Raw genomic sequence first — 15,518 nt, forward strand, 5'->3', positions numbered from 1 at the left:
TTCTCTCACTGCTGGACTGAGGAGTGATCTCCCAGCCCCTTTCAGAAGCTACAAGTCAATCAGCACTTTCAAATCCCATCTAAAAAACTCACTTATTTTTTCATTCTCTTGAATTTACAGATTTATTTATGGTAATGCCTTCTTTTGTTTGTTTAAATGTGCAGTGCCTTGAGATGACGCACCATGAAAGGCGCTATATACTGTACGATGGTTGTTATTATTATGCACTGCTGCCTGTGGCTCTGTAACAAGCCCTAGGATTATTTAAAAGATGCATCTGAGGTCAGGAATAGAAGACTCTGTCTGTTTCCTTGGAAACCCCATTATTACACTGTATAGTCTGACTGGCTTGCAGTTACAGTACTACCGAGTATCACATCACTGGTATCAGAGTGTCAGTGTTAATCTGTATAGCTGGGGTCCTGGAACTCTTCAGTTATACAGGTTTTATATGTAGTCCTAAGTACTCTATGAACAGAGAATGGAAAACATGTTAACTCCTCTTCTGAATCAAGGACTTGATGGATTAAAAGTGATTACTGATGCAGTAAAGTAATTAAGAGCTCAACTGGAATGAAAACCCAGAAACCATTATGACTCCCCAAGAACATGGCTACAAATCACTGAGGCAGACTATAGCTGTTTGTTAAATACTGCATTTTATCCTGCATTTGAACACATAATTCATGCCTTGCGATGAAAGAGGAACTCCAGGGATAACACCACAACATGTAAATATAATATTTATATAATACATTAATTTAGTCTGCAGATATTTTTTGGTCCTTCTAGAACAAATGTCAAGATTTCCATTGATGTGGTAGGTCACACTCCCTCCATCCTCTGTGCAGTCATTCAGAGCTTATGTACGTGCATGAGCATAAATCTTGAGAACTTCCTCTTTCTTTTTCTCAAATTCCAATGAGTATCTCCCATCACAGCAATCCCCTGTTAAATTTGAAAAAGCTCCTATCTTAAGCTGAGGACAGCATGTTTTAATAGTGGCTTGTAATCTTACATGTGGAACATTACACATGGAAATGGCATCAGCACATACTTTGACATAATAATTCCTGGTTATTAAATATCTCAGTCTTTCACCTCATACCTATAATATCTCAGTTGCCATCATTTCAAATAAAATCAGATACTTTTGGAGGTGGAGTTTCCCTTTAATGGCAATATCTGTGCAATACATTTGACAGCATTTACTGCACTAATCTGCACACTCATAAGACCACAATACACATGTTTCTCAGTGTGTCGCTTTTAACTAAGATAAGGTGGTCCGCTTCATATTCTTAACATTGTTCTTAATAGTTCATAACATCTAGTCAAATACTTTTATTACTTTGATTTGAAAAGCCACAATATATACAGTAAGAGGACAACAGAAACCAGAGAATACTAGGCCAGAGTCCCAGTAGACGACATCTGTTATTCAGAAATACTGGGAAAGTGTTAGAATAATTTTGGTATACTGTATGTTGAATCCTAGTCTACAAAGATTTATCATGATACAAACAAATAGGAATCCCACCTGACATTTCACCAAATCAGGTCGGGTGGAGGCTGTACTAGCAAAGCTACTGTGTAAAGTGTCATAGGTAGAATTCCAACCTTGCATGTCAATGATACACACGTTAACTGGTTGCAGTTTATTTCCGGAGATGTATTTCAAAACACTACCTAGAAAATTGTTCATGTTCTCAAGACAGTGTTGAACAACTTTCCCAATGCAGTAAAATCCCATCGCATTTTGGGCAACAAAACAGCATCATTTAACTGGAGGAAAAAGTCTTTGTAAACGCTGCTGCCATTTTATTTGAGACTTTCTATACAATAGTCTTCCTCAGTCACGGATCCAGACATTTCTGAGGGGATTTTTACAAAAATAGTTTTCGGTGTCCAGAACGTGGCTTGAACAGGAACAAAGCCACCATCTTGTGGAAAAAGCAATCGCACTGGCCTGTGTTGGATACTGGTCTGTTTGTCCCCAGTCAGAACAGGTAGCAGCCTTTTGCCTCAAGTCTTTTGCAGTGTGCACACCAGCCACCCCAGGAACGTCTCGTTGGGGCTGAACTGATCCATCTTCTAGCTCTGCCACTTAACAAGCAAACCAGCTTTCCCTAATGCATAACCGAAATTGTCTCGCAGGTGTTGAAAAAAGCAAAATCCCCACAGAGGCCAATCAGAGCATGTGTAGTCTGCAGTGCTGTATCAGTGTCTGTGGCAGAACGCTGTCTTGCAAACCACTGCTTCTCCACACTAAGCTGAAGAAAACACAACCCTGTCACCCTAGCGCTGCATTGTTTATCCGGCCTTCTGCATTGTAAGGCCTATGCCATGGTGAAAACTTTTAATTTGTGTTTCCCCAAAATGCATACAGCCTTTTGATGAGTAAAATGAAAATGATTAAAATACAAATTATGACTCAATTGAGTCCTAGTGTCTCTTCTTTGGGCTTTGTGGGAAAACTATTATGCCTCTCGGCCTTTTGTCACCCAAGTCTGAGTAAAAGCCCCAGGTTTGACGCTGGAACTAATAATGTTTTTTTTTCATCCAACAGTTTTTGAAGATTTTGGCTATAAAACTTTTTTTTTGCAGTTCTTTTATGAAGTTAAATTTGTTTTTATCAACAAAACGTTTGAGGACAAATAAAAAAGGCTCTGGCAGCCAGTCGCCCAGGCTCCACAGAAACTGTCGCCTGCTGGATGGCTGTTGCCAGTGCAGCTGAAGGGTTGTTCCAGAACCTTCCTCCCGCAGTTAGCTGCACTCCTCACAGGCGCAGGCCAGGATGTAGCGGTATGTGGCGGTGACACGTGTCCCGCCCGAGCAACGCAGGCGCACCGCCTTCAGTTTGGAGGTGTGGGGCCGACAGCAGAAGCAGGTGCTCCGGAAGGGCTGCTTGAGCATGGAGCTGAAAGAGACCAGGGGGTCCGACCGCGACGTGTGGCCACAGTGCCCCTCGCACCTGGCCAGGAGGACCATCTGTAGAGCCAGAAGACAGAGACAGTTCAACCCTGTCATCTCTATGCTGATCTTTGTCAGTTGGTGAATCATCTGCATTATTCACTGCAGTTTTACAGAAGGTCCTGTTTTTCAATCTGTGTTAACTTTATTGTGCATCATGGTACTGTATCTCAAGTGATCCTAGTAAATGTAATATTGTAACATTAAAGAATTATATTATGAATTATTTGCACTGTCTGACAAAGGTGATGATGAAGTTTATGAGAACAATAGAAAGCATTAACACACTGCTCTTACAGTACAGTACATCCATCCATCCATTTACTAACTGCTTCTTCCAGTTCAGGGCCGGAGTCTATCACAACAAGCAATGGGTGCACCCTGCACAGGACATCAGCCCGCCAAGGGCAGACACCCACACACTCAAGGGCCACTTTCCCCAAAATCCAGCTAACCTACCAGCATGTCTTTGGACTGTGGGAGGAAATTCACACAAACATAGGGAGAACATACGAACTCCACACAGCACCTCAAATCTAGAATTGAGCCCAGGACCCCAGTGCTACAAGGCAGCCGTGCTAACCACTGCACCACTGAATTTTATATCACAAACACCTTGTATCATATTTAAAAAAGACATGTATGCTGTGTGCCTCTACTTACTCCATCGTCGTGTATTGATTTTTTTTCAGAATGCAGTCTACAAACACAAACCCTCTATCTTCACAAACATTTCACATTCGTCCAAGCTCATGGGCCAAGGCCATCTGGTTAAACTCTGCATTAAACTGCGAACCCAGGAGATATACACTCCCAGTACCTATCTCTGGCACACATAATAATTATATGACAGATGTAACAGGGGCCTGGTAGCAGTTTGGGTATTCCCCCTAAAACCAGAATCTATATTGGGAAGAGGAAGGACAATAAGGAGCACCGTAAATAGGCCCAAAAGGATGAGTTAGCATTAGATTTCGCTGACAATGCTTACCCAGTGCACTGTTCAATAATGAACAGTGTTGTGGTCTAAATGTCTTCTAGCTTCCCATGATTTTCAATACATGTCTTCTGTCTGAATGATTTTTTTTGACTGATTGCTATACATGAGCTTTCATACAGCCATTTTGAGAAGTTAACACTGCTGTCTCAGCTCTTGGGTCCTGGGTGCGATGGCAGCCATGGGATGTCTTCTGCGTGGAGTTTGCATGTTGTCTATGTGTGCTTTTTGTTGCTCCAGTTTCCTCCCACAATCCAAAGACATGATGACCAGATATACAGGGGTGTGTGTATGTACTGTAGATGCCCTGTGTTTTCTAGGCTCTGATTCAATCTCTGTAATAAAGTTGTTTTTGAGGCTGGGTGGAAGATTGCGTAGTGCATTGGGTAAAGAAAAGGGATCAATTCAGAAATTGTCCAGGCCAAATCACTGTGTGTGTCATCCTGAACTCTCTGTGCTCTCAGCTATGGATGAATTGTAACTTTGAAGTGACTCTAGAGTCCACCCCTAGTCTCTGTACAAAATACTTGAGATGAAAGCATCTGCTGAATAACAGATCATGACTAAAACCCCCATGCAGACAATGTCATCTTGAAAGAAGATGTGGTGTTGACCTTTGGGTGCAGCACAGGAACTGTAAGAACAAAATGATCTCGATTGTATCATTTCGGGACACATTGCGATGTGAATCAATGGGGCATGTTGTTTACTGTTGTGGCTGTAAATGCCAACATTAACCAAAGCAATAGGATCTTCCAACACAGTGGGCCACCTCCCGCAGGCCTTTGCTCAAGGTGAAGCAGTTGAAATGGGTGTGAAATAGATGCAGTGCAATTGGATCTTTACATGGGAGTTACATTGATTATTTTTCTTTGGCTGAGCCCGCGCATGAGGAGGACACGATGATTTTGAATAATTTTTGCCAACAGCATTTGAATAAAGAGAGTGGTCACTGCAGACAACAGCACACAGATCACTGAGGTCAAGGGAAGAAGAGAGAAGCCACCAATGAGCCAGGGTAAGGTGCTGTGTTATAGGAGACATTGCCTAAATAAGGAGCCATTGAAACATATTGTGAAACAGCAGATGCAGAAATATCTTCACCTTTCATCCCATGGAGACTGGTAAAGCAATAGCAATGTGGTGTTATAGCATAGAAACATACGCATGTGGCAGAGTGACAACAGCTGCAGCACAGATGTCGCTGGAGGCTTTTATTTTTAGGATACAGCGCTATTTCACAGGTAGTCCCTATTGTGAAGCAGCACGACGGAGAGGTTTGGAAGCCCAAAATGTCCCTACTGCAATTCTTAGGTAGCAGAAGCACATGTACTGTAATTGAATATGGTTGAACGTCACAGGAAAAATGTCCGCTAGGGATCACCTTTCCGAGAGACTGAACACAACCGTTTGTGGCCAAAACTGCGGTTCGATATGAATTTACACCAAAGCCCTCCGCTGTGCAGTTCTTTTGCACATTGCGTTAAATGGGCTTTGGCTTTTCTGTGCTGTGTGATGACGGCCACACCAAGGTCTCAATCACTCATGGGCAGCTCAAACTTTTAGAGGCCCACCACACTCCCCAGATGCCCAGGGGGTGATGTCTCCTCACCAGGAACAACAACCGAGTGAGTCCTGTGACGGATGCAGTGTTTCCAGAATGACATTCAGGCACTTCCCTGCTGTATCTGCAGGGCAGCAAGACTCGTAGCTTCCCCCTGCCCTTGAGCATTTAGGGACCCCACGTAAATGCAATTTATTATTTACTTTTATCAATATTGATGACTAAAAGTCACTTTGGAAGTAATGGAGAGCATCAGTGAAAAGGAAGGAAATGCGACTACTACCCTTGAAATTGTATATTTCCAGATTCAAGGCCAGCTGAGTTCTGGGATAGCTTAGATAACAGGGAGCTGTTAACAAAAATTATATACTAGCGACTGGAGGACATGCAGCATATTGTACTGAAACAGACAAATACTATGAAGAATGTTTTTTTATAGCCAATAAAACACAAAGTAGTTCAGGTCGGTAGCTGCGTCAGCATGTGTAGGCTGCAAAGGAACAAGTAATAGGTTTATTCCATGCTGAAAAAAAGAAGAAAGAAAACACAACGTTTCGGCCGTGGGAGGCAGCTCACACCTGAAGAAGGCTCCACGGCCGAAACGTTGTGTTTTCTTTCTTCTTTTTTTCAGCATGGAATACACCTATTACTTGTTCCAATAAAACACAAAGCTTAGCCACACTGAAATTAACCATTTGGACAATGACACACTATATACAGTATGTGCTACACAACTGTTAGGACCCAGCAATTAGTCCTTTTTTTCGTGTGAATGGCTTCATGCTCATGCAGGAAGGAGACTTGTTCATTTTATTGTACTTCCGCAGAACTGTTTTCCTCACTGTAAGTTTTCCCTGGTGGGTTTCTTACCTTTGAGTTGCATTTGTAATAAGGGTGGCTGATGGTCTCCACGAAGTGGTGCCGCATGCATCTGTCCGGGTCTGTCTCGCTGAGATTCCGGTTTTCTGGCTTGCTTGCTGTGCATCCCAGCATCCCGAGCAGTGGGCAGACGATCAACAAGAGCACGATGCCAGGGCGTCCGAGAGGGCTGGTGTTTTTCATTCTCCCCCACCCCCCTCAGCGTGAGCCTGCAGTCCCAGTCCCAGGCTCTCCTTTACAAGGGACTGCGTGGTTCTCTCCCCTGAACACCAGAGACCGGGGCTGGACACCAGAACCGGGCTGAGGTCCGTTCAGCGCGCTTCTCCATCTCTCCCTGTCCGGCTTGCCGGGCCCTGCAACAATAGGATGGCGCCGACGGGCTAGTCAGGATCGAATGAAACCATTTCCCCAAAATCTTTAACTTCACACACAGCCTGCACCACTATCACTGTCAATAAACTACGAAGGAAAGTGGTGTTTGGGCAGTTTCTGAAGCGATTAGTACTGGCAGCTGTTGCGCAGCCTGTGAAGCTGTAAGGCGGTTTAAAAAGGTCAATGAGCAAATGGAAGAAAAGGGCAAGTTTGAGTCTTTCCAAGACAGGACTCTGAAGCTCAACTCATGGCTCCTGCCCTGTTTCTGCCCAGTCAGAAGAGGCGACTGTTTCGGTGTCTGGGAAAAGGGGCGAATGGGTTATGGGATGATGTGCGAAGCACGTTGGCAGTACCTCCCGGTTTTAATTTTAACAGTCCGACCGAACAAAATGTTTTTATTACCCTGAAAAAAGAAATGTGATATGTTAATAAACATCCTGGAGCTAGCTGGCTTCCCAGGAATGAGTTTTTCACTAAAAGGAGCTGGCTCTCAGAACAAGTCCTCTCATGACAACAGATCAGCTGGCAGCCAGCAGATAAATGTAGTTCTTTTCACAGGATATCTACATTTTTTGTCCTCTTTACAATGGCATACATGTTAAGTAAACGCTAACCGAAGCAGGACGGAGATGCTGTTGCTAGCATGGTGCTTTATAAGACATACTGAAAGAAAGCCAGTACAAATAAGCCCTGCTAGATGGAATGTAACTGAGCCTCAGTCCTTGGAGCCCACCACTGTATCTGGAGGAAATTTGCATTATTTTGTAAAAAAATAGAGACTATAATACCCCCTTTGTAAGTGTTTCATTCCTCATTCAGTTTATCCCCAGGTTTTATTATATTGAAGCAAAATGTTATATTGAATTAATATCCCTCAAATTCTTTTCCTGCAAAAACAGGTCAGTTTATCCCTGTATCGAAGCAGGTAGGTTAATTGAGAACAAACATGCTTATAGCAATGATCTGGAGGCCCATTTATATAACAAGGTTTTGAGTGGAGGGGCCTGAGTGTAGTACTTTGCCAAGGGTTCAACAGCAGTATCTAATCTGGAATTTGAGTCCACATCTGCCTGGTGAATATAAGCACTAATGAGCATTAGAAGTCAAAAGGTTTCTGAGGCAATTCTTATCAATCCATCCGTGATTCATAGAGAGTGGTACAGCAAATGAAAGTCTATATGGAGTAACTGAAGATACACATTGTGTGCTTTTCAGTGGTTTTCTTCACAATCACGACATACAGCAATGATTGATAGGCTAACAAAAAGTACAGTATGAAGTATCTGTTTCTTTAACTGAGGAAAAAAAGGATTGTTTTCCAAACTGGAATGTGAACATAGTTTATAAAAATAATTAAGAACAGTGTTCTGGATAATAGGGTTTCTATCTGGTTGTTCCATTTCATGGTTCCTTTTTAAGAACCTTATGATGACAATATGTATTTAATTATAATTTATAGAGCTTGGCAACATTAGAGCCAACTGCCACAGTTTAGAGATAACATAAATTCTGGTCAAAAGTCTTTAGACTTTTTGCATAGTTCTGTTCTTCTCACTAAATCTGGTCTTTTCAAACACAATCTTCTATTGTGATTTTAGCCTTTTTGTTTTAAGTTAAGGGTTTATAGTATAAACCACTATAGAGGGTGGCACTATGGCACAAAGGTTATCATTACTGCCTTGCAGTGCTGGGGCTCTAGGTTCAATTCCGGACCTGGTGTGCTATCAGCCTGAAATTCATATGTTTTCCCTGTGTTTTCATAGGTTTCTTCTGGGAACTCTGGTTTCCTCCTACAGTCCAAAGGCCTACTAATAGGTTAATTGGCTTCTAGGAAAATTGACCCTACAATGATTATGTGCATATTTGTGTCTGTGTGTGCCCTGCAATAGACAGGTGTCCCGTCCAGGGTGTACCCTGCTTCATGCTTGTTGCTTACTGGAATAGGCTCTGTCTTTCCTGCAACCCTAAATTAGATAAAGCAGTTAGAAAATGGTTGGTTGGAAAAATCAACCTTTTAGCTTTCTGGATGTGTAAAGGAACACATGATGTTAATGACAATGAACACCTGACAATGTGTTGGTTGTATTAGATTGGTAAATGAGATGGATTGACTTCTGAGATTGATATTGACTGCTCGTGTATAGTTTACCTTGAGCTATTTGAGTCAATCGGGTTTTTAAAGACTCTGATCATGATTTGATTATGTGAAAAATGCTAAATGACGTGTATTTCTAACAATCATATTACAATGATAAAATAAAAGAGAATACTAGTTGAGACTTTAAGTAAATTACTGATGCCCATATTGTATATTCCTGTATATAATATAATGCATTATCTCCACTTTCTTTCTCCCCTTGTGTACAGATCTGTAGCACATACTGATTTTAAAGTTATAAAAGTAAACTGGTATTTTCACACCACTGATAATATAATCCTCTGGTATATCTGAAGTGATCTGAGGGGGTATGTAAGTAATTGAAGGCTTGAGTACTCAGTTTCATCCCTTAAATGTGCCACTAGAGCAGTTTACTGCTAGATATATATACAGTCTGCGCACACACATCTACATGCACTAAAAGGCTGACATCACAGTCCAGTTATGAATGGAAGGCAGGTCAGCTAAGTCTCTCTAAAGCTACAGAGTGGGAGGTTAACTCTCTCCTGTGCCTCCCTGCAGGGCACCAGTTCAGGGAAGTGGAGAGATGAGATAAAGGCAGTCTCCAGTACAGATTGAGAATTTCCTACACCTGCTACTGCTCGAGATTTATAGAGCAATTGTTAGTCTCGGTATTTCAACAACTAGCAGCTGTATCTTCACTTTTTCATTGTCTGAGTACAAACTACAGTTACCATCTTGTGTTATTTTAAGTCTTTGTTGTGTATTTAACAATTAGCTTATGGTTTTGTATCTCAGTTCGGAACAAAGTAGGCCAAATTAAACACCTGCCTAACCTTTTCTGTTCAATATATTGCTTTTGGTGTAGCTGATTAGTAACATTAGGTACTGACTTTAGCACCCTAGACCTTTAGGGATGTCCTTGTAAAAGCATGGCTTGAAGTGGGCACCATCACTGCAAGTTATCTTTTGTTGCTTAGTAGTACATATTAAAATCAGCAGAAGTTCAGGATTCAAAACAGATCACATGAATTTCAAAGAAGATCTTGGATATGCTATTTCTCTGCCTCTCCACCACTTCATTATCAAAACATCTTACGCAAGCTAAGTTTGGTGTGAGTTTAGTTTGCTTTCAAATAATGCTCCTGATGTATAAGAGGCATCTGGAAAGTGACTGATTCATTATGTTCAATATGTACTGTTGTAATCAGAACATGATTGTAGGCTAGATTTGAACTTTAATAGCAATGTTAGTGTTTGTATTATTGTCCGGGGATTAATTCGCCCGTCTGAGCTTTGATGGATGAACCATACATGGAAATTAATGTTCGTTTTTATGGGATCGAACTCGATCGGAGTTCAAAGCGTCCTGTTTTCCAAAGCACACCCCAGCTGAAGCAACAGTCATTCACAAATACAAGACACAAGCACAGAAGGGGTACTTAGCATGAGGTCTGCAGTGCTGGAATAGTTTTTGGAAATGATCCGTCCCCAGATACCCAGGCAGGAGTGCAAACAGTCCGCTACTTTTTGATTGTGTTTGATCCTCGCAGACAATAACCGAGCTGGAAAGGGGCCTGGGACTGAGTGGGTACGAGGACTGTGAAATTCCTGAAATTCAAAACGTGCTCGCAGGTCAGAACCTCGCACGGCCTGGGCCGGTGCGTGGAGACTCTGTTAACATTAGTGTCCTTCATCAACTCCTGGCTGTCAGGAGCTCTTGTGGCGAGGACCGCGGAGGTCCGATTTATCGCCCGTGTTTGTTCATTCACTCGGCCAGAACCACAGCAGTGGGGCAGACGGTGAGGCCTTTGACCTCAGCACTTTTCCTCAGACACGCTCATTATGGGGGGAGGAGGGAGAGGGGGTGATACTCCCGTTAAACATTAGAATTCCTCTATAAGGACTGTTGAAAAAGTGGACAGAGTCCCTGGTTTCCTCTTTTCTGAACTGCAAATACTGGAGTTTGCATCAAAAGAAGCAAGAAAAGTTCCAGACAATAGGAGTGGAAAGTGCTACCTGACCTGCTCCAGCTATTGTCCCTGTGGTTGTCAAAACACACTTGACCACAGTCATGAAAGAGTGATGACCCGAAGCATTACACCTGCTTTAACCAAAACAGAAAGAAAATCACTGTGAAATTATAAATGCCACATCAATCTTTTCAGGGGTCTCTAAAAGCAGTTGACACCCTTTTTTGAAGTTGTAAGAGGAGTTACAGAAGTGTTTTTTTCTCTTTCATAAGAGCACGTCACAAGGCCAATGAAGTTCTGTAAACATGGCCGATATTGTCTAATGCTCACCCTTGCTTTTGCCTTAGTTGGTACGAGTCCTGGTTTTGCACAAGTCCTGAATCTAAATTGTTCATCCATCCATTTTCTACCCACTTTATCCACTTCAGGGTCGCGGGGGAGCTGGAGCCTTTCCTGGCAAGCAACTGGCGCAAGGTAGGATACTCCCTGGACAGGATGCCCATCCATCACAGTGAATCTGAATTACAGTATGTGAAGGAAATAGAAATGAGCTTTGTGAGCTTGGCTAATTTTGCCCAGGCATTAAACAGTGCGGGAGTCACAATAAGTGGACCCTCCGGATTTCTGTTAAAGGATCTAATATTCTTCATGTTGTGATTGATAACAGTATATTCAACAGTGTTAAAGACTTTAATATAAACAATATGTGAAACTGCTTTAATACAACACTTACTGTTACTTTTTCGGTGGTTCTGAGCTTTTGGTGCTGCCCATAAGAACCACATGATTCTTCCAATAAAAGATTATTTGTGGCAGTCTGAAATTAACTGAAGTCAGAAAACTTTTTAAATACCAATTTTAAGGATTTCTATGAGCACTATATTTTAAAAATCTCTCTGAACATATTGTTCGGCCCATACAGAGGTATGCCACTCAGATATTGTACTGTGTTCATTAAGATGGAGGAACGGAGAGAAAAGAGAGATGAATCCAATCAAAGGCTGCATCCCGTTGGCTCTTGACACAATCGTGGATTCTCGATTTGAAGGGAAAAAAGTGGAAAAAGAATGGGTCCCGAACTCCAAGCAGCTGAACTGAAGGAGCTGTTTGATGAATGTGCCGACGGCTGGCTTTGAGCAGTCAGTCGGGTCCACGGCTGGCTTGTTTCAACCTCCTTAGCCCAGCCAAGTGGTCCTGTCTTTGTTTCTGCTCATTTAGTCCCCTATTGTTTCACAGGCTTTTAATAACCAAAGGGCAGATTCCTCACAGAGCCACGTGGCACCTCAGTGACCCGTGAGGGACATGTGAATCCCCATCTCCACTGCATCAGACGCCACACTCCGCAGACTGCGGTGCTGGAGAGCTAAGCTGGGTCCTAAATATATCCCGAAAGATAAAGCCAGAACAAACAACGGATTGTAGCTCACACTGCAGCCAATGGCAGCTGGCTGCCCAGCTAATGCTGGCCTTCCAATTTTGGCTTTACAGAGGCAAGAATATGCAATGTGCTCTTTAACACCAGAAGGGCTCCTCTGTTCAAGTCATGCTCAAGTGCTTGAAGTTCAAGCACTTGTCCTCTCCATGCATTTTAGCCAGCACCTGGAAATTGAACTCAGTTTGGCTGCGTGCCGCGCTGTCCGGGCAGTCTTTCCTATCCGTCTCTGTTATTTCCGTTTTGTGATCAGACGGTGGGGGGGGGAGGTGGATGAGGAGGTTGGGGAGATGGGGAGATGCTCCACTGTTTAAAATCCTCATTTTTTGTTTTGATAGAATGACCTTCTTAAAAATGCTCCGCAAAGTGAAAACGGGTGTATTTTGAACAGTGAGACAAAGTGCCGCTGTGATCAGTGGAGAGGACAGTTTAATTACATACAGCGAGAAGAGACACCTGCCGCTGTGGCTGTCGGCGACAGTGAAGGTAGTGACTATAGCAGCTGGACAAGTCCTCCAGGAGACCCTTCTCTATGATGGAAAACTTTCACACCCATGAGAACATTTACCCATCCATTTTCTGCCACTTTTATCCAATACAGAGTTGTGGGGGAGTTGGAGCCTAATCTAGCAAGCAGCAGGCACAAGGCAGGACACCAGTCCATTGCAGGGCACAAAGGGTACACACTCACAGCTGGGCACATTTTCCCAGAAGCCACCTAACCTACAGGTACTAGTATGTCTTTGGTCTATGGGAGGAAACTGGAGCACCCAGAGGAAACGCACAAAAACACGGGGAGAACATACTGTACAAACTCCATACAGAAGCACACCAGCTCTGGAAATGAACCTGGGACCCCAGCACTGTGAGGCTTCCTCGCTGTGCCACCATGCCACCTCCATGAGAATATTAACAGTGCAATATGAACCTATAAGGACTGGATGGCGTACAAGTGTAGGATGACAACTTAAGTGAAATGCATAGAAACATGGTACCTGTCCACTCATTTCAAAGACTGTTTTCCTTCATAACTCCATACTTCTTATAACTGAACCTTAGTTCATATTTAAAGCACGCTTAACTCCTCCAAGTAACTAAGGATACTGTAAATCTGGCATTAACTGCAGCCCGTAAGCGCTTTCTTAGCAATAAGCCAGCTTGTTTTTAATACAGCCTCTGAAGATATACAGTGCCTAGGTACTCTCTGCACAGTCCTATTTACCAGAGCGCATTAGAAACATTGTCATCTTAACATACAGTACCAATTAAATGTACCTTGTGGGTCTGTCCTCATACATATTCCTAGTGCCCGGTCTAAAATTATCACGATTTATGGATCTCGTTAATGAGCCATGTACAGCTTTCTGGTGGCCAACATATTTAACTTTTCACATCCAAAAAATTATTTGTTACGAAAAATACAAATTTGTCTTTTGTAAGTTGAACCCCCTTTTAAACTCCAATCATCTTAGAAACTAGAATGTACAGATATACTGTATACAGTATTTGGATTAAAACATATAAACTGTGGAGATTTATTTCATTTCTGAGATAGAGCCCTCTTTAAATTTGGGGGGCACAGAACATCTGTTTGTCTCAGTGCTTACTCCAAATTCGGAATTCCCTGCATTCTCTGTAATCACAGCAAAGTCTGGCAAGAGAATGGATTAATGACCAGGACGAGCACATTAGTCTATAAAGCTGCATGCAACTTGGTGTGGAAGCAGAAACGGCGCTGCTTTTGAAGTTCACTTACCTCTTCCTTCACTGCAATAGCGGGCAAATCCAGCTACAGCAAGGGCACCGTGGACTGAACTAGAGTCCCTCAGACATCAGTTGCCTCTCTGCTTCTTTCTCTCATGCTCTGATCTCCTGTCTGAGCTTACCTCCCTCCCTCCCCTCTCTCCCTCCCCTTTTCTCCTGTCAGTCACATGGCCTTTCCTTCTTTTATAGTGGAAACAAAAAAAAAAAGAAGTGGACGTTGTTGTTTTGAGAGCTGGTGTCAAATGGGAAACGTGACACAGGAATGATACCCAGCGAGACACGCGCACACACACGCGCACACACACACACACGCGGGCAGGGTTGCCAGCACACTCCAACTGACACATTCTCACCAGACAAATGGGGATTCCACTCACAAAAGCGTGAGTGTCGAGTCTCTGTCATCTGAGAACAAATCAAAAGGCAGACCATGTCTTTAATGGGGTTGGAGGTTATAAAACTGTAAAGAAATTTGTTTATCTAGGAACAACTGGCTGGCCCAGCCTCTTCGGCTGAGCTTTTCACAGAGCCGTGCAGTGAGGCTGTCTTGTGAGAGCAGAACAATCCGATGCGATGGCCACACAAACTGGTAAAATCCGTGGGATGTTGTCAAGGCATTGAATTATAACAGGGGCCTCCAACCAGTAAAAGCACTTATTCTGCAGCTGCTGGACCTCTATGATTACGGGTTCGGGCTTCAGTCAGGCACTCACCTGGTTAAGTGGACTGCAACCTTAAAACAATACAAAACAGTCTCCAATGGCCTGGCATCACATAATTACTGTGTTGCGACTCCATCTGAGGTCCTAGCATTCTCCTTGGGGAAGACTGTGCTCCTCCTCTCTACTCTTGTGAATTTAAGCAGAGAGTTCCTCATAATTTACTCAATGCCCCCCCTAAACTCTGTCTCAGGCCCACACTAACTGAATACACTTTACTAGGCAGGTCAACTTGCTCTATAGTACCCAGATCTCTGGAAACACCAACAATGGTAGTCACTCTACTTTAACACTTATCTCTCAGCCCCCTCTAGTTCCTCAAAGCTCTTTGAAACAGCCCAGCTATGCACAGAAGCACATCTTCCTTGACTCTATGGTGTCTAGACTGGTTTGTGATGAGATGGTACGTACATTGCTACCATTTCAGGCAAGGTCTCACTCCTCCAGGTGCCATTGCCTCCAGCCATTCCTGTTCTTCAGCAGCACAGTCCTTCTCCCCTGGGTCGGTCCAGAACCTGTGGTTTGTTCTATCTTTTCAAGCTACCAAGAACCACAAGCTTATGTGCCAGCCTAATATGACTCGAGGCAGAACCTCTATTTACAGAGCCCTCCTGTACATGTTTCTGCCACCAGGCTGATCCCAACCGGTCAGAGACAATCCTCCCTAACAAACACGGACTTCCCTCTCACAGCATCTACACATTTTCTGTTCCTTCCCTACTGACA

At 43.1% G+C, this 15,518-nt stretch overlaps 1 protein-coding gene across 1 annotated transcript; it reads right to left on the minus strand.

Annotated features, from left to right (window-relative positions):
• Positions 1 to 642: 642 nt before the first annotated feature.
• Positions 643 to 14,222, minus strand: ndp (norrin cystine knot growth factor NDP). Its single transcript, XM_088605489.1, has 3 exons — positions 14,066 to 14,222; positions 6,405 to 6,766; positions 643 to 2,991 (listed from the first exon to the last, which is right to left on the minus strand). Exons 2-3 carry the CDS (start codon positions 6,594 to 6,596, stop codon positions 2,767 to 2,769), a joined length of 417 nt encoding a protein of 138 aa, XP_088461615.1. The 5' UTR covers positions 6,597 to 6,766; positions 14,066 to 14,222; the 3' UTR covers positions 643 to 2,766.
• Between the last annotated feature and the right edge of the window lie 1,296 nt (positions 14,223 to 15,518).

The sequence above is a fragment of the Lepisosteus platostomus genome, chromosome 2 (assembly GCF_059453375.1).
Source record: "Lepisosteus platostomus isolate fLepPlt1 chromosome 2, fLepPlt1.hap1, whole genome shotgun sequence".
Classification (NCBI taxonomy): domain Eukaryota; kingdom Metazoa; phylum Chordata; class Actinopteri; order Semionotiformes; family Lepisosteidae; genus Lepisosteus; species Lepisosteus platostomus.

Bases quoted from the DNA above. Each gene is read 5' to 3' on its own strand.
- ndp (XM_088605489.1), bottom strand. From the start codon at position 6,596: ATGAAAAACACCAGCCCTCTCGGACGCCCTGGCATCGTGCTCTTGTTG. The intron at 2,992-6,404 runs GTAAGAAACCCA...CTGGCTCTACAG, and splicing joins ATTACAAATGCAACTCAAAG to ATGGTCCTCCTGGCCAGGTG.